The 23829-nt window shown below is 33.1% G+C and overlaps 1 protein-coding gene across 1 annotated transcript in view; it reads right to left on the minus strand.

The window, feature by feature from the left end:
- Nucleotides 1-23829, minus strand: part of LOC118193620 (agrin-like) — a 777240-nt gene that overhangs the window by 61286 nt on the left and 692125 nt on the right. Inside the window, exons 13-18 of the mRNA XM_085810647.1 lie at nt 21787-21879; nt 20218-20379; nt 15721-15864; nt 14108-14368; nt 10331-10522; nt 7964-8162 (exon numbers count right to left, since the gene is read on the minus strand). Of these exons, the coding sequence (XP_085666773.1) occupies nt 7964-8162; nt 10331-10522; nt 14108-14368; nt 15721-15864; nt 20218-20379; nt 21787-21879 (1051 nt within the window). The remainder of the gene's footprint in view (nt 1-7963; nt 8163-10330; nt 10523-14107; nt 14369-15720; nt 15865-20217; nt 20380-21786; nt 21880-23829) is intronic.

Raw genomic sequence — 23829 nt, forward strand, 5'->3', positions numbered from 1 at the left:
CTAGACAAATTGCTTCAAAAGGAGATGTTCTCCCTTAGACATACAGCTACAAGCTTTTACAGCATAATATTATAGTATGCAGAGTTATTATTACATAGGTTGAATGCGCGAGTAATGCATCACTTAAGGGGTTTTAATCTATTATCGTTGAACTTTAGATGCTTTAGAAGAAATATTTTATCAATCTTCAAATTCTTATTTATCATAACTATAACAGATATCTCGCAAACAAATTGCACAGATTTATGTATAAAATTAAATCCGTTAACTGTTTTATGAAAACAAAATATTTATGAAACGTTTTCAGAAATGAGTTAGTTTTAAATATTTTTTTTATTTATAATATTTACAGTCAATGTTTTATAATACGTGTACATTAATTGGTAATTTTTGATTCTGAGATGTGATTATAGGTCCACTGGAACAGCATCAGAAATAGTTACATGAAAGCATTAGTTTCTATTATAGCAAAGACATTATGTTTCATTGACATTAGACAAGAAAATATATTATATTGGCACTTAATTGTTAAACCAAACACTATAATGTTTTGCTTCTCGTTTATCTTCCATGAATGAAGTACGTATTAGTTGTCCATACCAATACATACTTACTTCATATACTTTCAGGTCAGATTCTTCTGAGTATCAATATTAAATGCCAAGAATCATACCACTCTTCAGAAAAATGAAAGAACTTCGAATGTAAATTTTGACGAAACCATTTTAGCTACTTCTGCTATTTTATCTTCATTTTCTTTCCTCTTTTGTTTCTTTTATAGTTTTTTAATGAATCAAACTTCGAATAGCAATTTTAATTAAGCATTTTTAGATATCTAAACTTCTGGTATTTTCTTTGTGGCTCTGCTTCCCTCTTTGTAGCACAGAAAATATCTATCATTTAATCCACTTTGGCCGAACTCACTTCAGTTTAATTTGGTGAAGTTGAATGGCTTTTTCTGAAATGCGTTATTTCAATTTCAGTAAATATTACACTAAAAAAGTACACATCAGCAATTCAGCTTAATGGCAGAAACCAGGCATGGTTTAAATAGTCGAGATCCTCTAATCAAGATAATCAAGAAAAAAGGATCATCAGGATATGCAGAGACACCTGATACCCTCTCTTTGAGATAATCACAGGATGCATATGGATATGGAGCCCCGATCAAAGAATGCATATGCTACGAAATTTAATGGAACTGAACAAAACATTACCATTAATATCTCTCATATAAACCACGCAACGCTGAAGCATAGATAGTTACCGTGTCACAAGCGCATGCAGATAAGATTCTGCAAGGCTGTAAGGCAAACAAATTATAATGTTCCTGTTATATTAAGTAACGAGCTGTATTATTATTTAGATATGTATAATCAATTCTCTCTTCCATTTCCCTACCAGAATGTAAATAGTTCGAGATTTATTTAAGATGAGATCTTCGGATTGTAAGACAGAGCGCTTTTCTTCCTCTCGAGACCACGTTACTAGATTAAGCTCAGATTGTCTTCGGCTTGCATTATAGTTGCCGGTATTTAAATTGTTATGCCTGTGAAAAGTTTGAGCCAATTCGCATAAAATTAATAACTTGAAACTATCTGTTACTTACGTTTCATATCGACAAGTGCTTGGCTGTTTTGTAAACATAATTTCATCCATTTGTGTTCTAGTTCAGATTTAAAAAAAGGGTTTGTTTTAAAACCTTCTTAAGACTTCTCTTCATTAAAGAGGTTCATTCAGTCGAAGAGACAATTCGCTCCAAGACTGTTAAGCATTTGGACTTAGTTTATGCTAGCAAAGTAAGTCAGAGTTAATAAAGTCAAATTAAGTATATAAAGCATCAGTGTAAAATAGTGCGAGCCGCAAGAAATAAAAGAATTTTCATACTTAATGGTGCATTTAAAAATCAGTAAATATGTAAACTCTTTTCTGATACTGCAGTTGTTAAAAAAATAGAAAAAACATGACGAAAATTAGGCAGTAGCCTAGTGTTTTTTCTCGACACCTGTCATCTATTTTTTGCAATCACATTACAGATGTCTTGCGACCTACCGCACTAGCTATTTTCAAAAATTAATTTTGTTATTGTATCGAGATGAAACGAGGGCTGCATGCGGCACGTGGGTCGCAGGCTAAACATATCTCTTGTACGTTATGTACAGAAAGTCTCAACAGTTCTCTTTTCATTTCCCTTAGCCTTAATTGTTGTAGTTCTTTCTATTAGAGTGTTGCATTAAAATCCTATAAAGACTATTATGCCGGATTTTGTATTACTATTTACTGCTACATAAGTTACAGCTATTTCACAATACATACCGTAATGCGTTCATGTTAGGAAAATTATGCGTTTTTCGTATTTAAAAAATGTTTTCATTGAGTAGTTACTACAGTATATTCCAACATACAACGCGCACTTTTAATACAAAAAATTAGGTCGGACTGTACGGGTGCGCGTTATATGTCGGATATAAAAGTGGTAGATTTGAAAAGATGAGAATGCAAAAATTTGATTTCTACGTGTACCTAAATGATGTTACTGGCGATTTTCTAGGACCCACTTTATTGTTCGACCCAATGCTTGCCCCTAGTATAAGACATTTCTTTACTCCTTTCCGTAAAGCACATTCATTCCTTAGGCATTAATTATTGTGATATCATTTTTCTTTCACCCATGTGTAAAGCTTTCACCAATACCAAACATCCTTCCTGCAATATGATTTCCATTTTCTTTGTGAAATTGAATGACTTTGCCTTTAAAACCAATAATATGCTTGTGTTGTTTGCCAGAAGCAATATTTACTACTAAAAGGAACGCTAGGTCAACCATATTTCAGCTAAAGCAAATGATATTTACTAAATTTCTTCACTTCAAAATCACGGCTTCAAATGACTAGAGAAAGGGAAAACATATGACTCCTTTTACCGCGAATTCATTCGGGTCGAAAGTATATTCATATCCCAAACTTTTCCCTATTTTCTGGAAACCATAGAATAACGTTCTTGTGCACACCTGCAATGAATACAACTAACTTCTTTACAGAACTATTTACTCCCTGAAGCATTCTCCCCCCACACATATTTTCCCTCTTATTGCTTGTCAATTCAGCAAACCATTGTTCGAAAGCCTGCGAAAAATGTTCGCATGGACGACTCCAAAAGATATTAGCATGGCACATGTATCTTACAGGTTTTTTCGTTACGAAGTAGATCCGCGTTATATGATAAATATATACTGAAAATATAGTTTGAAATTGCACGTGAGCGTTATCCGCCGGAGCGTTATACGGTACTTATCTAAATATCACACTACTCATGCGCTCATACACATCCATAGGTAGACAGAGAGAATAAAACAAAATTATAGCAGTTATACATAATTTAATATCTTCTCACAGATTCATTGTAATAGCACTTTGAGTTTTCATTTTTTTAAAGTATAGTTATAATTAATTACTCTCTGCAACAGCACGGCAGATTGAATATATTATACATTAGTGAGTAAAAATAATCTATAATATTTTTTTCCTGCTTACATATAAAAAATTCATATATAATTGTTGTATGAAACAAAAATATACTAAACAATAGTATAAAATTTTGTTACGGCCGCCCAGACGGTATAGTGGTTAGAGGAGCCTGAATGCGATACCGAAGGACCTGGGTTTGAATTCTGGAGAAGGCATGGATATAAAATTGTCTGTACTTTGGCAATACGTTGCTTTCATACAACCGAGTTTGTTGATTAAAACTGAAAGATAAATTTCTTACATTTTCCTAAATGGCAACAATCTCGCGCGTTGAAGGTAAACATGTTTTATTTCGAACAGTTTTGTACTACTCGCTTTCAAATAGTTGCGTTTGTTAATCAATTAATTTTAAAGTTTTACAAAATATGAAATAAATAATAACACAGATTCAAAATTAAAATTTCGGGTTTTCAGGTACATATGTTCGGGTGGAGGACCACGTTTTTCAAAATTTTATGGCTCTAGGTAAATTTGCTTTTTCACAACGCGAGGGACATAGCAGAACTTTCATTATTTAATTTCTTTAAAAATAATACGGGGACAATAATAAAATGGCAATAACTTGAAAAGTGATACGCCGCTTATAATGAACCAAACAAAATCCAATTTCGTGACTAATATCGCTAAAAAAGATTTATGTTTGTCATTTTTAAATGCAAAGGCATGTAAAGCGAATAGTACTAGTATATATGCAAGCTAAAAAATACGAAAGCAAACTTCTAAATTTAATTTATTATAACCTCTTTTATTTTTTTATTTAATTCGGAGACATCCTTTCTCTGTCTTACAACTAGCGCTATAAATCTAAACTGCGTCATTCAAAGCAATCGTGCGATCTTACGTAACCCTAAATGCAGATGTTTCTTGCCAATCAAAGTAAACCAAAACCTTTTTTGACTCCCTCCGTCCCTCTTCTTCTGAAGTACTGCGACATTTTTTCTCTTTTCGCTTAACGTTTCCCTGTTAAGACGCTGCTGCAATCTATTCGCTTCTGTCGCTAAAGGACCAAAATTATTCTGGAAATAGGCAGGAGTGGAGTGACAAGTGAATTTAAATAAATACGGAGTTTAATCCGGCTCGACTGCTTCTTTAAAATGGATGGACGCTCTAAGCATGAAGTATCTACGCCATCAGTATTTCTGCGCATTTACATTTCCGTGTTCTTATATCAGTGCTTCCAAAATTTGTGCTATTATTATATATATATATGTAAAATAAAAAATATGTGAATCAAAATTATAATTTAAACTAACGGTAAAATTTTAATACTCCTTCTCTGTTCTAAAAATCGTAATAGCTTCTTTGAATTACGTCATTTCTATATCATTCCATTTTGCATGACCTGCGCTGCGCTGCTGACGTAATAATTGGAAACGTTTTAACTCCAAAAAGTTTTTTATTATGTGCTTCCATACTGGATAACTACGAAGTTCAGCCTTTGCCTCTGTGCTGCTTAGATGTTGTTTCATTCTGCTCTGTACCTAATGCAACAATATAAAAAAAATGTAAAAGTTCTTGAATAGGCACAACCAGAGCGCCAAATGACCTGTGGCCGCAAACGTCAACTGGACAATAAAAATGGAAATAAAACCGCCTCGACTGCCAAGTTTTTTAGATATTACCAAGTCATTATATTACCAGTATTAGCGTACTACGCAATCAGAATTCTTCCTCTTCAATATGGATCGACGATCTGTCCTATCTGAATACTCGTATTACGCATCAACACAGTGCTCCGTCTTTTCTTTGTGCTTTTATTTCATATATATATATATATATATATACTTTTACTAAATTTATATTAGGAGATAATATAATCAATATTTCTTTAGTAAATACATTATATATATACATATATAATCTTCACATTACGACTCTTTTTATAACTCTCCTTGTTTATTCTTTTAAACTAACTACAAGAATGTGCTTTGCAATGAAATGTTATATTAAAAATTAGGTTCTAGATGTTAAGAAGCTTAGGAGGCTCAAATATAGAGCATACGATTCCAAGGTGACGCAGAGAATCACAACTGGACTTTTTCATAAAAATAAAATACAAAAGCCAATTAAAATAAGGCTGAAATTTTTATATTCAAATCAGGTATAAGTAATTAAACTTAAATATATCCCACTGAGATCTGTCCAATAACAGTTTATGTTTGAAAATATGATTTCCAGTTTCACTACTTTTACAGATATCGAGATCTTCGTAATGTTCAGATGCCGTCATTATGCCATAATAAAGATGCCATCTCCTATATGCAAAGCGGCATTGTTCGAAAAGGTAGAAGAACACTTCGGCATAAAAAAGGAAAAAACGCTTATGAAGATCTGTTTCTAGTTTTTAAAGGAAGAGTTCACAAGGAAGAGTGCGTTTTTAAGATGGTATATTCTTATAAAAAACTTTAGGGTTTTCAGAACAGTAACCGACTTGCATAGAGATGCTGATGCATTTACGAAGCAGCACTATTATGAGGACATCTCATCGTGATTCTGAAAATATTCATACGGACTCACATTCGTAATGCTGAAATCTGATTCAATAACAAAGAGATATGCACTCTTCAAAATGGGACATTAATTATCTTCTATGTCTTATTAATGACAGCGGCATCTTCTTGTTAAAAGGAATGTTAATTGAGCAAAGCAATAGTTTAATGGCTATTTGCAAAGGAAACCTCATGGAATGTGCTACAAACAACAAAATATAGGCAGTATGCTCAATTAGTTAACCATCTTGTTGAAGAAAGCAGCTGTTGTCAGCATACTGAATGAACGTTTCAAATAAACTTGACAAACCCAAACTAATATATGCTGGAAATGGTGATACAAAGACACCTTAAGCAGCGAAAAAAAATTGCTATTTTTCTATTTTGAATAGACTCACTTCCAAGCACAGAGAAGAAAATGCTAATTTCCGGAATCCAATCAGAATTGAAGAGGATGTAATTCGCTGCAGAGGTAGATGGAAGTATGCAAATATGTTAGGCCAATCACGCTTTCATGTCAAGAAATATGCAAAAAAGGCAGTCTTATAAGAAGCCAGATTTATGAAGGGTTACAGAAGTTAATTGTAAATGCTGATAGAAGATGTTTAAAACTTTCGTATAATTTGTTTTCAAGACATACGTGTTTCTATGACTTCGAGAAGACGAATGGAAGATTCTGAGCGCTGGCGTGCTGTGGGGCGCATTGAAGCAGGACAGTCGATCACAGATGTTGCTCTTTTCTTCGGCGTTCATCATTCTGTAATTTCGCGTTTATGGAGACAATTTCAAACCACACAGTTGTCCGAAGGCCCGTAGCCGGTCGCCCAAGGGTTACAACCCTCGCGGAAGATCGATATATTGCTATTGAGCCAAGCGGAATCGCAGAGCGACCTCCATACGTGTGACATTTATGATTACAGCGTCCATTGTTAAGGCGATATCTGCAGCTACTGTACGCCCAGGTACCTCGAGTTTGTGTTCCTCTATCCATCCAATCAAGAGGTGCATGATTACAGTAGTGCCGGAAACATGTCAGTTAGAATGTACTGGGGCAATATCATGTTTATTGATGAGTCAAAATTTGCTCTGGAGCCAGATGACAAGCATATAAGGATATGGCGTAAACAACGAACACACAATCAGTCCCAAAACATCACCGAACATTACGCATTACGAGATGGAAGTTTATGGTGTGCTTTATGGTGTGCGTAGGGATTTCATTAGGATACCGCACCGACCTGCGCATCTTTAAACGGGGTTCTTTGACGCTGTCCGATATCGAGATGAAGTCCCAGAACCCATTGTGAGATTGTACGCTGCAGCAGTTGCCATACTTTTGTTTTAATGGACGATAACGCACGACCCCATAGAGCTGGCATCGTCGATGACTACCTGGAGAGTGAAGGGATTGCGCGTATGGCATGGCCAGCATATTCGCCCGACCTTAATCCCACTGAAAATCTTTGGGATGCTCTCGGCCGTGCTCTATCTTCACGTTTCCCACCTCCAGCCGCTCTTATTGAGTTGGAAACTGCTCTACAAGAAGAATGGCGATTGCTTGATTCTGAAGTGGTTAACCACCTAATTGAAAGCATGGTCACAAGGTGTAAACTTTGCATACAGATGAGGGGGGGAACACATACCCTATTAATGTCCTTCTTTTTTCATTTTATGCTGTTTATTTCCACTTTATACATAACTCTGTTTAAGTCTTCAGTATGTCATTATCTGATAACTTACAAAAAATTAATATTGTTTTCATTTCTGTATATAATTATTGATTTTTATGCATAAATATATATGCTACTTTCCTTCTGAATTTTGTATCAATCAAAGCAGTATTTGTAGATTTTTTTTGCATTTTACATCTTCGTGCTTAACTTTTGGAAGTGAGTGTATACTTCTTACTCAAGATGGATAAAAACATTTCATTAAAGAATTCTTTACCTGAACTCGATAAATCCATCTTTGACGACAAGAGATACGTAATCTCCTCTTCCAGAAGCTCTTTGTCCGTTGTAAAGTATAATACCGTCACTTGCCAAAGTACGTATTTCTAACTCGATGTCTAGGCGACTGTATGCCTGGAGTTGAGGAAGTTCGAGGAAAGAGTTCCCTGAAAACAGTGGCATGCCTATTGTGTTCCCTAGAAACGAAAGTAACTTTTATTTCAATATTTAACAATACTTTCTTTATTTTAAAATTTCAAGCACAAGAAATGAAGACATTTCCTACAAAATCAGATGTTTAGAAACAAATCCGTGGTTTAGAGCTACAGTATAAAATTTTAAATCCGAACATACAATATCCGTAATGACCTAATATCCGGATCTCTGGATAACCAGCACCACAACAGCAACAACCCCCCCCCCACCCTTATACAATTTAAGAATGGAGAACATACAATCAACAAAAAGAAGCACGTGTCTGCAAATGAGATTTTTTTTCCGACTAACTGAGATTCCTGCATGCCAGTTCCAAACACCTGTTTACTAGGAAACCGTGGCTGATGACAGTACCTTCATTGACGATGTATTGATGTTGGGCCACGATAATTTTTTCGGCTACCCCTGAATGATTCTAAGACGTTAGATTTATTTATTATGATTGAAGCCTTAATGTTGCCACGTCTACATAACAACTTATTAGATTTAAACTGATGATCAGATAATCCAAAATCTGGAAATTTCCGAATTGCCGACGTCCGGACGGTTTCAGATCTCAGATTTTGTACTGTATTAAAATTTTTCGCAGTTTCAAACCGAATTACTAAGCTGGGAATGATTTTAAGCGAGTCAGAGTTTCCAATTTATTACCATTTCCACAAAGCTACCAGTAATATTAGCTTTCACGGTGTTAAAAATAATAATTATTTTTAAAAACTTGGGAAATATTTGTTAATTTATATAAATGATACTTTAAATGTCACTGGTGCAGATTTTGAAGAATTTCTCTATGCCATTTAGAAGATGAGAAAATGTTTTTATCATGTTTTTGTACTTGTTCAGTACTGGAGAAACTACATTTGTTCCGATAATGATTTTAGTTGTAACTGAAAATGATTATTTCGAAGCAGGAGAGATGAAAAATAAGCAATTCCCTTGCCGGGACTCGAACCACGAACCTCTCGATTACGCGCCGAGTGTGCTGACCACTTTACCACAAAGACATGCTAATACCTTATAAATTAAAGCGGAAACGTACCTTATAATTAAAGCCTTATAAATTAAAGCGAAAATTAAAGAGAAGTACCTTATAAATTAAAGAGAATTTTTATATGATGGTTTTTAAAGTAAAAATAAATTTTAAGACAATAAAGCAAATTTATCAAATCTTTTCCCATGTTTGCAGTTTGCAAACAACACCGATATTTAGGACTTTTATCTTGTTATAACAGCTTATTTCCATTATTTTTTTTTGGGGGGGGTAGCATATATAAAACGTTAAATGTTTAAAACTCTATTGCATTTTATAAAATAATATTTTATAACGATATTTATGACTATTCCAAAGATAATATTTGTCACCAGAATGCACGAATACATACGAAAGAGGTTTCAAGGAGCTCTAATGCAATGCATTTTCCGTACCACTTTTAATAGTAGCAAGGATATCCCATTAGATTTTTAATTGCGGCTAAGCGCACGAGGAATGTAGGTTGAATAAATTAGGGGATGAATAAATGGTTAGGGAAAGAATAGTTTTATTGAGTACTTTATGATGGTAACCAATTTATATTTATTTTGAGACCTATTAGGTTTAGAAATAGTTGAGGAAACTCCGTATCGACTGCAACATTTCCTAACTTCTTGATAACACCGCTAGTTTGTGGTCTTGAATCGGTAGCTTGAGCCGATCTACTACAAAGCTATTGAAAAGAGGTTTTAAGTATTCCCTGTCCACGTTCTCATTAGTCGAACAACCCGCAACATTCAAGCCCTTTGAAGTCATGAAAAATTATGTTTGGCATTTCAAATATGGGTAGCAGAAATGGAATGAACTATTACTATTCCGCAGTCACTCAGTCATTATAGGGCTTTTGTTGCTTCGATGAACCAGTTATCGAATTCTGTAATGATAATTAAATCAATTAAAATTATCAGATAAAAAATATTCTGATAGAAGATAAATTTTCAGATAAAAAATGGAAAACATATTTTTAACTATTTAAAACTATGAACTTAGATTATCAAATAAAGAGATATTCTGACAAGAGATAAATTTTCAGATAATAAATAGAAAAGCATATTTTTTAACTATTTAAAACTACGATACTTAAATGCTGTCTAAAGTTGGCAAGCAATGTCAACGTACCACTTAATGGAGTTGAAAAAATCATGACAGGTTCCGGTGTGGTCTGTAGCAAGCTCTCGGCTGAGTTATCAGTCACTCCCCTCGCAATTTTAGTTTCTGCTGAAGGCGTTGTCTTTACAGCCAAGTCTTCCGTAGATCTTCGGATGGAAGTCATTGTTGTGGAAATAAAAGCACTGGTATGTGTGAAGTTATCTGCAAGCAAAATTTAATTACGCATTTACAAAAACCTAAATTAAAACAGTAAATTAAGTTTAGGGAATTTCGAAAGCATTTCTTCCAAATAAACAAAATACTACAATAATAAACAAATAAACAGAACAATACTCTGATTAGCGTCCGTAATAGTGCATCGAGAAAACGTTTTCGAAAATTAAAGAAATAAATAGTGTATAATTTAGTAAATTCTTAACAACACGAAATCTGCTGCTATATGTTGAGACACAGTTCCCCAAACGCGCTAAGTATTCTTTTCCCACGACACTCCTGACCATAAAAACAAACAAGCTTGAGCTCCTGGGATCAATGTTTCATTCCTTGTGAAGTATCCGTACGATAAAGAGCAATATTTATTGTTGTGTCATTCCATGGTATTATACATGATACTATGCAGAACAACTGCAGTATTCTTTCAATGATACATCGTCTCTGGAGGATTACATAAAGCCCATATTTCCGCATAAAGAAAAGAAAAAAACGTATATCGCAAAGGTACAATGCAGTGCACAACGATCTTTGTAACTGCTTTATATAATACTGGTAACGTGCCTTTGACAGAACACATCAGTGAAAATGTACTGAATTGATGCATACGCAATACTAGAATATTGGCATACAGTGTGATCATATATATACAAGATGTCTGAAACCTATGCCTAAATTATTCAATACTATTATCAGACTTGTATATTTACTTTTAATTAGAAAATCTTTCGAAATTAAGTGGAGTACTTTAAGTAAATAGTTCAGAAATTTCAGTGAAAGGATTCTGTAAATATAAAAAATCTGTCTTTTTACAGGATGCCCCAATAGCAAAATTTATCATTAGTGAATAATCCATAATATAATATATCAATATAAATAATATATAAATATATCATATATAAATTTTATGCAAAACTTTGCACAGATATGCCCAATCAAGGTTTTCATTATACCAAATATAGATTTTGCTACGAATGCTGTTTTACTCCGTACGAAGCCATTGATCATCAAAACAATAATTTTGTGTGTTGAAATTACACTATAATGGATTATTTACCAACTTGTATTTTTCGTTTTTATTTAGTTTATAAAATTAGATCTTTTCGTCTACAATGCTGAAACTGTGTTCATGAGAATACTCTATCTTATTTGACAATGTATTTGCAAGTACACACATACTATTAATTTCAAATACATTCAAACAAAGCCTATCTTTCATGAATAAACAGTACACAGTTTGAATTGAATAAATTAAGCCTAAATGCGATTTTTCAGAACAAATTACACGTAACACGTTCTTCTGCGTGTGATATAATACGCAGAAGAACGTAAAATATATCTGATAATACGAAGCACTTTATCGTATCAATACAGACATGAATCTCAGTAATGAGCCACGCCGCCTCCCTCCAAAAAAATTTACATTTTGCGAAAACGCGATAGAACTTAATGACACTTGGCATGCAAATAATCCAAACCCAGCTACTTATAATATGAACCATGAACAGGCACAAAACGCGTGTACGCACACCGGAACGAGACAGGCCAGCGGATAATTTTAATGGATTTAATTATCATTACGGAATTATAACGGTAGGCGAGCACTGAACTTTTAAAAGCTCAGTGCTCGCCTACCGTTATAGATTTGGTTTGGTTTCCATGAACAGGTTGTTCGCGAAAGCGAAGCAGTATACCTTAGAGATCTATCTGATGAGATCACATTCAGTTGAGTCAAGTCCAGAGTGAAAGCATCTCTTTCGGATATACTTTTTACCGTTCAGCTTAAAATATCCACATATCCAGGAAGCTGATATCGCCCAGAACCAGTGAGCGACGACTGAGGGAGCATGGACTGCACTTACAACGCATCTTACAACATCCATTGTTTATGCTGACTCATCAACAGCTGTGTTATTAACTTGAAAGGCTGGTGCCTGGTGGAATGTAGAAGATCATAATTGTATCGTTTTCAGCGAAGAACCTAGGTTCTCGTTTACCCTGATTAAAGCATCCATCTAAACAGGAGGCCAGAACAAATACTCGCCTCACAAATATATACATATCTTGCACTGTCGCGGGGGGTAACTATGACACTTGATTTCCTTAAATCAACCTGCCCAAAACCATGGCCGGCCAAAGTTACGTCGCTATGGACTTTTCTGAAACATGGATGCCCTCTCATAGCCATCCCATTCACCTAAAAGTTCCCCACTGAATTCATCTGGGCTATGGTCGAGCGCCCCTGATGTTTCACCTATAGACTGTTGTGCCTTTATTCCCTTGAAAAAAAGCTTTTTCTGAGCAAAAACCCACTACGATTGCTTTACATTTGAAAGTAGTAGAAGCGAAACAGAAATCAATACCTCTAGAAATTTAATGCAAAGCCCGTTCATCATGAAAATCACGATTTAGATTTATAGTCGAGAAAGAAGGCTAGTACATCGAACATTTGAATAAATACACGTTATGTTTTAAATATTAATTAAACGGCTCCAAAATCGTGTGTGTAAAATGTGTAAAAAACCTTCTGTATAACTTTTGTATTTTATAATATCATATTTAAATCATCACCGCAGCACGGTTAATTACAGACATATGATGTATATAAGACGATATGAGGTTTGTTTTAATTCTTAGTAAATATCAAGCTGAATATTACGATAAAAGGGTTTCTTAAAATTTCTTATAGGTAATTTAAAATGTTTTACTTAAAATTTCTGATAGATTGAAATGGTACCGTATAAAATTACTAGTGTATACGGATGCTAGCCAGATAAGTTATGAAAGGTGTTTGTTCACTCCAAGAGTAACATTTTGGGGCAGCACTTTTTATGCGATCCATTTAGATGAGCAGGTTCCTGCGTATGGTTTCAGAAAAATTTAAGAGTTTAATGGGAGTTTTCATTTGTAATTAAAAATCGATTAAAATTTAGGCCGGTTACCTTTCGATAAAATAGGAACTTTTACATATACTGTGGAAAAATTTTATTCAAGCAGGGCTTTAGTTTCCTACCCTCATTAATAGAAAAAAAAGCATCGTTATGAAGACTGTATTTCTAAATAAAAAAATTATCTTCGTATAGGTGTAGGTACTATAATCCTAGAGCATCTTTGCGAGAAATTTTAATAGTAGCCAACACTGGCGAATCACCGATGACATCTTTGTTACTCAGAGTTGAAAAGAATAGATAAGACTTTGATAATGTTATCGACAATTTTTTTAACATACACACACACCCGCGGAGCGCGCGCACAGGAAAGGGGGGCAGGATGGGGGGAAAAGATAAAATTAACATTTTGCTTCAAAACTTTCGTTTCAGTTTGTTTCCGTGTACCCCGTTTTAACATTTTGTAGCATTATGGTACGCATTGGAAACAGCAGCAAATATTTATGAACTGTCCTGGACAGAAAAGTTCTGACTGTACTTTAAGCCTCCTCACAATTAAAATTTCTCTGCATATTATTCATCTAAGTCTTATAAGAAGTTTTAAAATGCATCTGAACTGTCTTACATTATAAATAAGCACACTCAAAAAGTACAAGAATAGAATTAAAATCAGGAGGTTTAGACTCACATCTTGAGCAGGGGCCTTCACCTATAACTTCAATTGGCTTTTGGTATCTACAACTGAAGAGATGCAGCTGACATTCAGAACCATAGGAATTTCCATCTGAGCCGCAAACGGTATGGTCTTCAGGGGTTTTAGTGCCTTTATCTTCACTTGTACATTTAAAATCGCAAATGCATTGGGCTTCTCCAAGTTTCTCCTTGCAAGTAGCACCATGGAAGCATTTTAATTGCTCACACGATCCTGATACAGCTTTGGCTATGGAAGCTAAAATGAAAAAATAACGTGAAATACTAAATTTGAATTTAACATTAATTTTAAAATATTTTTACAATGTAATTTTCAAATTTATTACACCTAAGATACTTACTAATAGAGCTTTTAAATAACGAACAAACAACTATATAATCATTTAAAACATATTGCTGATATCATACTAGAAAAAGAAAGGAATCCGCAAAATCGCTGTTTCTGGAAAAACGCATAGTTTGTAATTCATGTAATTTTTTTTTTTTTAAATTTTATAAATAAGACGTGCAACTTCTATGAAATAACATATTTGAGTTTTACGCACATGAAAAGAGCTAAGTACACCAATAATTCGCAGCGGGAATTGCCGTGGAGGGATTAAATAATATAAAATAATTTTATTGTAAATTATTACTTTACATTACGTTAACATTTATTATAGTTATTTTAATTAATTAAAGTAATTCACCTACACGTATAAAATATATAATATTTTAAAGAATGGTCTCATTTCAAACATTTAAAACTAGTACACGTATAAGGTATTTCTCCCGCCCTTTTAGCGAGCAGTCGTGGTGTAGTGGTCAGCATACTTAGCGCGTAATTGAGAGGCCGCGGTTCGATTCCCGGCGAAGGCGCTGCATATTTTTCATCTTGCCTGTATACAAAAAGCACCTAATGTCTTTACACACGTATGGTTTTTCATAGAATTTCACATGTTTTGCATATTCATACAGTAATCTGCAGAATTCATGTTTCATGAGTAAATATCATATTTTAAAATTAATTAAAAATCTTTTAATTGCGGTAGCTTTCACGTCATGAAATTTAAAACCAATAAGAAATACCACAAAACAGCTGTTTGTTAAAAAATCAAATTAAATTGAATTGCTCTGATAGAACAGACCGAATTAACATATTATTACATAAAATTTGCGAAACACTAAATTTAGATAATTTTTATTAATGTTCTCATACGAGTAAACAGTTAATATTATGCTCATAGTGTCGGAAATTATGCTGTTATTATCATCACGTAGCAGTAAATTACGTAGTATTATTGTCATCACGTATCATCACGTAACAGTAAATTTAAAAAGAACACGTAACAAAAAGGTTTAGATTTTGTTTTATTTTGACTATAGTGAATTTAGATTATATATATATATATATATATATATATATATATACATTACGATTTATTTTAATTTCTTTCTTATATGTTCGAACAAAAGCTCGATCTAAATAAAATTCCATGTTCGTTGTTCCATACATGTATTGATGAAGAATACATTTATTCGAAAATGTATCGAGTGATTAATATATATAGCCATAATCTATTTAGGGAGAAAAGCAATAACAGTTCATACCATCCATGCACCCATCTGGTCCAAGAACAGTTCCTGGAGGGCATACGTTGCATTTCATTCCTCGGATGCCGTGTCTGCACACACATCTTCCAGTCGTTTGCTCGCAGTCATCCCGGACAGATCCATATGTGTCACATTTACAAGCTGGAAAAAGAAACAAGAATTATTTTCACAAATAAGAAAATTTTTTCTTCTAAATACATCTTTTCAACATGTAGTTAGAAATAAATTATATTTATAAATATTTTAAGAGATGTATAAAAAAATAAATTTGTTAAAATATGTAACCAATCCTGTTAGTGCTTTCTTTCTATATCTTCTGTTTGGGGCTAAATAAATGATAGCATAAGAAGGTATAAGTCTCGCGATTTAAAATTTAGACCATAAAACGAAATTATAAGAATGAGAAAACAGTATAACGTTATAAGCAATAAACTCCTAGAGAAAACTTATTCCGTTAAGTAATAACGGAATAAGATTTCCAAGTAATAAAATTCTAAATTTTTAATATAGTAAGACCACAAAATTAATTAAAAAAATAATTTTAAGACCTACTTTAAATTAAAGCTATAATTCTTTATATGTTTCCTTTTTGGAAAAGGGCTTTATGAAACATATGCTACTATAGTCAAATTTTATAAATCCTAGATCTCGTTTACTCATTTAAAAAAAATAAATACAGGTAAAATTTGGTACATTGTAATTATTAGGAGTACTCAAAAGCTAAAGATTCTAAATTAATTATTAAAACTTTATTTCAGCTCATTCAGTGGCATATTAATTATTACTAACATAGACAAAAAGCACTATAATAAATTTATTTAACTTTTGCCTTTAAGTTATTAAGTTTAATTTATTTTGCCTTTAAGTTATTAAGTTTAATTTAGTTTTACCTTTAAGTTATTAAGTTTAATGTATTTGCCTTAAATTTACAAACATCCTTTACTACTGCAGAGCTCCTACGATTCTCCTTTTCTGTTGCTCTTTTGGAGAGGACAGATTAGGTTACCTTTATCAGATATGGAAAAGCAATCAAGGGCTATCTGGCTAAGGAGAGAGATGTCTCCCTCGAGGACTTTATAAGGTAAACGAGTTCATATTTGGATTACACATAGGGAAAAATCACAAAGAAAGCTATGTATCTATCCGTTCGCCTGAGATCGAACCCAGGTCGAACTGCCTCTATTTAGTGGTCTTAACCACTCGGTCACTGATAGGGTGAGAGGGAAGAGGAAAACCTGAGATATAACGGAATAAGCACTCATTCGTTTCCTAATTGTGAAAATACTTTGCAAAATAATGCGAAAAGTAGAAATGTGAAATTTTTGTTATTAAACAGTCTTTTTGTTATATAGAAGATTTAATGGGATTGCAGTTAATGGCATCATTCGGTTATTGTTATCGAATTGCTGAAGTCTCTCAAATTTGTATAAGAAAATATGGGAAACATATCGTTTACTGTGATAAACCAGTAGATGAATGCTATCAAAACATTGTAAAACGAAATTTCTTATATTGAAATAAATTCACCAAATAAAAGATAAAATTGCCAAATCAAGTTAAAATAGAGGGCAAGATTTGCCAAATGACAAAACTATGTCCCCTATTACAGGATTAAGTAGCCAAAATATCTTGATTTTGATTTAAGCCAATCATGTAGAAAGAAATCCGCTTTTCAAATTTTAGGAAGATTAGTTGAACTAACAGTTTTATGAATCAGATTCTAGAAGGTTTTTGCTTTTTGTAGTCGAAATACCTCTCCGCTTGGTTTGAGATTTTCAGTTTCATGAATGATCTGTTCTAGGAAACACTTTTTTTCACTTTGTTGAGTCATTTTTCTCATGCAGACTAGCAAAAAGGCGTAATGATCTAAGGGATAAAAGCGACTTGCTCACATACAATGACCAAGTTCTCGAAAACGAGTCAACCGAATATTTTTAAGTTAATGCACGATTTTAAAGAAAGAAATCGTGTTGATATTATATCAAACTACAGCAAAACTGAAAGCAGGATGCTTAACGGGAACGATCACATAGCGCAAGAAAAGAAAGCAGATCTGTGTGTTGAGAAAGATGTGGTAGTCATTGGTGAGACGGAAAGCTGAAAAATTAGTCGTAAAAATTAGATAAAAGGATTTTTATAGTGAGAGATTGACTGGTTTATCCAGCAGAAGAAAAGAAAAAATATCTTATTTACAAACGCATTTATAATAAAGGAAAATATGCTGATTTACCTCCTACAGGCACAGGGCTCTCAAATTAAGGGCTTGTTCATACAATCGATAATTGCTGCAATACATATATTTCTGTTCTATATGAATGGGGGCCATTCAGTAATCGGAAAAAAGAAAATCTCAGTTGCTTTAAAGGAGTAAAGACTTTGATAGTGGATTATGGTTAATAAATACCTTGGATAGGAGGATAAGAAACCGAAGAATAATATCCCTCTTCTGCTGCCCAGACAGTATAGTGGTTAGGAGAGCCAACTGTGATATTAAAGGGCCCGGCTTCGAATCCCGGAGAAGACATGGATATAAATTATCTATCCTTTCATAGGAAATAACGGTGGCGCCTATTAGGACCACCGCTTCTGGCCTTAGTAGTGGCGAAAGCGTAAAATGCGTAGTGCCAGGCATAAAAAAATCTTCTCCTGACAGACATTTGCACAGCACATATATCTTTCTTAAGTATATTCAAAATGTATGTTTACTAGAAAATATCACAGCCACAATACAACCATGTGATCCAAGGGGTGTTATTAGAGTGATGAAAAAATATTATCACCGTGAGATGAGAGATTATAATAACATAGATGATACTGATATAAATGCAAAATAATTAATTAAAGTAATTTAATCTTCCTGATGTGCTACATTTGCTGAACATGTCTTAGAACCGCATCTCAGAAAAGACGCAAAGAACCTTTTCAAGCCGGCCTACCTTTTAATAAATGATGACATTGATGGAAGGCAAAAAGAACCACACGGGCATCTCTAACTCAAATAAATTCCGAAGAATTTAAGAATTGTATGGATATTGGTGGTAATATTCTAATTTTAGTATTAAGGTAGAAGAATATATCTACCAGGTAATTTTCTAAAACAAATCCAAACATATCACGTGATAAACGTTCTGAAGAAGATGATAAAATAGGCGAATTTCTAAAAAGATGCTGAGATGGAGAATGCTCTGTGACTGTTAGGATTATGACATCGGTCAGTAATAAGTTTATGAATATGAACAAGCGTAAATATATTTTTGCGTAAAAAATGTAGGAAACCCACTATTAATAACCTTTCCCTATTTAAATTGGCTTAGAAATAAATATTTATATGTTTCAAGGTACATTTATATTTAATTAGTTAAATTCCATTGATGTTTTGTAGGATATGTTTTCGCATTATTTAATGTTACCAAAACAGCCACGGACAAATGTAATCACATAAGCAGCGGGTACTCTATTAGTTACATATTTCCATACAATAGATGCCGTCAAAGAATAATTAATAACTAAATGGCATCGACGAAAGAAAAACGCTAAGTGTATTTAATAGTATCATGAATTAAATCGCTGATCAGCGTCAGATTAAGTCTGCATGGAAGCATTCGTCCAGATGTTAAGAGCATCAGAAGCTTATAATTTTTTTAAGGTTTAAGAAACTAGTAGTAGAAGTGACTTTTCAAAAGTGGCAGTTCTACTGTGAGACTCTTGACAGCATTTGGAAATCGGACAGAGGACATAGTCAGAACAGAATCTTTTCCGCAGTAGTTTGTAATTATTGATGCTTTGAGGGTCAGAATAACAGATGGCGTATCAAGTGTTATAGAGCAAATGCTGCAAAATACGCGCCGAGATCTGGTTACTTGATATTAACCAGTCTACAAAGAGGAAACACGATGAAATTTACTTACAGAGTATTGTTCACAAAACAACTCAATTGCTGCAGTTATTACTTCCAGGAAAAGACATACATTTATAATGCAATGTTCAGACAATTTTTAAACCAGATAAAGTCTATGTTCACTTTGCATTACGCTTAGTATTATGATGTTACCATTACGCTATGTTTCTTATGTGTTGCACTACTATGCTACGTTTTTACTGCACAACTATGGTACAGTATTTTTATCCGGCTATGGTTTTTATGTATTCGACTACGACTTATTATATTGTGCTATTTTATTTGCGATACGTGTTTTCTTTTGTTCTATCAACTAACATAGTAACAATATTATTTAACAGTATTACTTCTCTACTTCTCTTTTTTTCAGAAAGTCACCAGTATATTTTATACCAGAAAAGAGGAACACCATCGCGAAGTTTGAGTACTTCTGTACCATACAGACATTTAAAAAACATTTTGTCTATATAAAGCGAATAGTATAAATTATACTCTAGAATCATTGCTAAAATCAGGGCTAAGATTTCTGTGACAAACATTTAACAAATGCAATTGTGCTTAAAGGACTTTTGATTACAAAATTTCTTAAAACTTACGAGAACATCCGTGATTCCCTTCAGATATTTTATGTAGTCCCCAGTATCCTGATTCACATCTATCACAATGGAGTCCACCTACTCCTGGTTTGCAAGGACACTGCTGGGATGCCGGATCGCATGTTAAACTGTAAGATCCAAGGCGATTGCAATTGCACTGACCTAAAGAATCACATTGGTTAAACATATAGTTCATATATTTAATTTTATTTATACGACATAATTGTTACATAATTATTTGTTACAGAATCTTTAATAAAATATCTATGCATTCATTATTTTTGCAATGAACACTCATTAAAGACCTAATTTTGCATAATTTTCATCTAGGATCGTTATAAGGATTTCTATACATTTAGCTGATTTCTCTTATAAATAATTAAGCTGCACAACTAGTATGTGCAATATAATATAACATTTATTAAATGAGATAATAAATCCTGCATGACATACAATTACCATACGTCAAACTTGTCACTTATGTTTATTTTTGTTTCCATTTACATATTACTCCTTTTTCTGTTTAACGTATTTCTTTCCAAAAGTCAGATAGAGTTGTTGAAAGAATTCATTTTTCAATTATTTTAGTACTGGCTTTAAAGCAGGGGTTATGTTCGAGCTACATTGTTTTTCTAGCGGACCCAGGTTTATATGGCAATTAGAACCAACTGCTATTCCTCTTTAAAGATTTTAATAGCGAAGCTGTCGATTGATGGCACCATCGAAGCTGGACTTCATTGAAGCTTTGCTAAATGGGCTCCTCAGGGACCATGACTTGACGCTTCGAACGATCAAGCTAAAAGTACACTAAAAACTTTGAAGATTATCCTTGACTTACAGAAACTTATACTTAATAACTAAATCGGATTGTGCTTCCCTTCATCAGATTAAATTCTAACTGAAACCAGAATACTGTGCCGATACCTTTCATTGTTAAACGTGAAATGATTTTCTTATATTTTAAGCCTAAGGTTTATTTGAGGATTTTTTAGGAAAAAAACGTTTCTTTAAACATTTTTAAGTTGTTGCTTGTCTAAGAATTAAATATAATACTCTATTTAGGAAGCCCATTTATGATACATTATGGAAATGCTTTATAAGCTAAATAAAAAATTGAGTTAATTTAATGCATAACACGGCCTTAGTTGTCATAATTTTTTAATTGCATATAAGGTATTCATTTACACTGAGGTAATAATCATGCAAAATAATACAAAATATAATCTTTTGATGAGTTATTTCAAAAAGCATCCACCTGCAATTAAGCATGGCCCAGAACAAAGCAACTCATGTGCAGCCATACATCACATAGTGATGAACACCGAAACAAAAGCTGAGAAAGGATCTATACTTACTGTAAGAAACCTTGTTAGAGAACAGTAATAAGTTATAATTGGAATGTACCTCGAAAAGAACAAAAGCAAACTCGCAAGAACGATTATTGTCTCTCCTGACGCCTACGTTCATTAGTTTTGTTTGACTGAGCCATCAATAAGACGAGTCTGTGTCACGATTGAGATGACACGGTGGGAAGAAAAATAACAGTCATCGTTAGCCAGAAACACTCACTTGGGCATCCGGCTTGGTCCGACCCCTGTGCTGCTGTTTTTCCATCCGGACAGCAGCCATGGATTGTATCGGCGCAGCTCTTGATGACAATCACTGAAAAGAAAAAGTCTCATTTGTGGATTTCTAAAAATGTTTGTTAAAATTTTGCCAATAACAACGATTCAATTCATTACATTTTGATTCTAACAACCATTAAATATACAGAAGTTACGGTGTTTTGTAATATGAATGATTTATTATTGTAATATAGTTAAAATTTTATGCAAAAATTCACTCTATTTAAATTATTCAGCTTGAAAAATCTACCTGAATAATTGAAAAAGAAAATTTAATTTCTTATTCTGAACTGCAGAAGAGGATTTGAAAGTTACCTACTCGTATTTTCAACTTAATAATGAACTAGCAGGTTTTTGAAAGATAAAATAATTCACATTCATTATTCACAATAAGATGCCAAATGAAACAAGAAATAGCTCCATTACGTATATTAAACTATTGAAGAAAAATATTAAAATTAAAACTGTAAAACTTTAAAGATGACAATGACGAGAAATGGTTCTTAAGTTTAAGAAGTGGATTCGTATAAAGTTCAGTTTAATGTCTGGCAATATTTACTTTATTCTGAGTAACACCTTAATTCATTTCGATAGAGAGATGACAGATTCTCTGAACTGCTAATATTTTCCAAATTTCTTCTTGAGCTGGTGAAACCGGTTTTTTTCCTTATGAAATAAGTTTCTATATTCTTCATTACTTGCAAGTTTTAACTAATATTTATTTCACTTTTTCTTATTGGAGGGCTCTGTTTATATTTTTAGACTATTTTTTTTCTTATTTTACTTGAGACATAATGGTTACAGAACCACGTAAAAACAATAGGGTAGTTTAAAGAGATATCATTACAAGATACAGAACAATTCGGACGAATTAAACATAATAAGCAGATAAGAACTGAACACGAATTATTATCTGTGTTCAATTAAATGCATATTTATTTAAATCAAATTAAAAGTAAAAAAAAAATATTATTAAAAGCTTCGCACATTGCTTTTAAATCTCCTAGTTTGTTAAGCAGTTAACTGATAGATTAAATTTGAAAGTCAAGTGCCTTACGTTTTGCCGAATGCTGAATTTTCCTGCAGTTAGTGCACATCGCTTTTAAATAGCGGACTTCATTGACTGAATTTGAATGGCTGAACGGCAACACACTGGCGCGCGGAAGATAAAAATATTTTATTTCAAGCAACAGATGATTTTTGTATGCAATTTTGTTAATAAAAATTTATTAAATTAGCAATACTAATAAAATATATAAAATATGAAGTAAATAAAAAGCAAATTCAAAGTTAAAAGTTCGAGTTGAGGACTATGTGTGTTGCCGTTATTTTTCCACAGAGCGAGGAACAAGCAAACATACATACATAAATGTGATAATTTTGTAGATTATTACTTGACGATTTAACTATAGCAATATTTTAATATGCTTATGAAAGAAGACACCAATTATTTTTTAGTTATGGCTGAGATGGTTATAGATATTGCTGGCATGCAGATAAGATGGGTAATAGACAGATGGAATTTGAAGACCAAAAATAGTTGTAGATTCACTTAAGTTTATTTCTTGACGAAAAATTTTTAGAACGTATATTCTCTTTTATACATCACCATAGATGTCACAAACACATCATTCTGTAAATACAACTTATCGCATTTCAAGACAATAGACGATACAGAAAAGCAAGGAGACACGCGTTAGCAGGATAAGAAACAGTAGATAGTAGGAAAAGGTACTGCGCATTTCAGCAAAAAGTTACTTACGGAATCGAATTCTTTGTTTAAATTTTGGACTGCGATTGGACAAAAGCTTTACCGCACTGTATATTTAAAGATGACATAATGCGGATTAATTTTTAGGTATGATGCACTTGGTATCCAAAGAAAGGAACGTAACCAAACTAAAATGAAGAATTAGCAGGACTATTGCTAAATTAGATTAATAATTTTTTTCATATATTATGTATTATATTTATATTATATACAAAT

The sequence above is a fragment of the Stegodyphus dumicola genome, chromosome 2 (genome assembly GCF_044657685.1).
Source record: "Stegodyphus dumicola isolate Sdum_Otavi_A_Nest chromosome 2, ASM4465768v1".
Lineage (NCBI taxonomy): Eukaryota > Metazoa > Arthropoda > Arachnida > Araneae > Eresidae > Stegodyphus > Stegodyphus dumicola.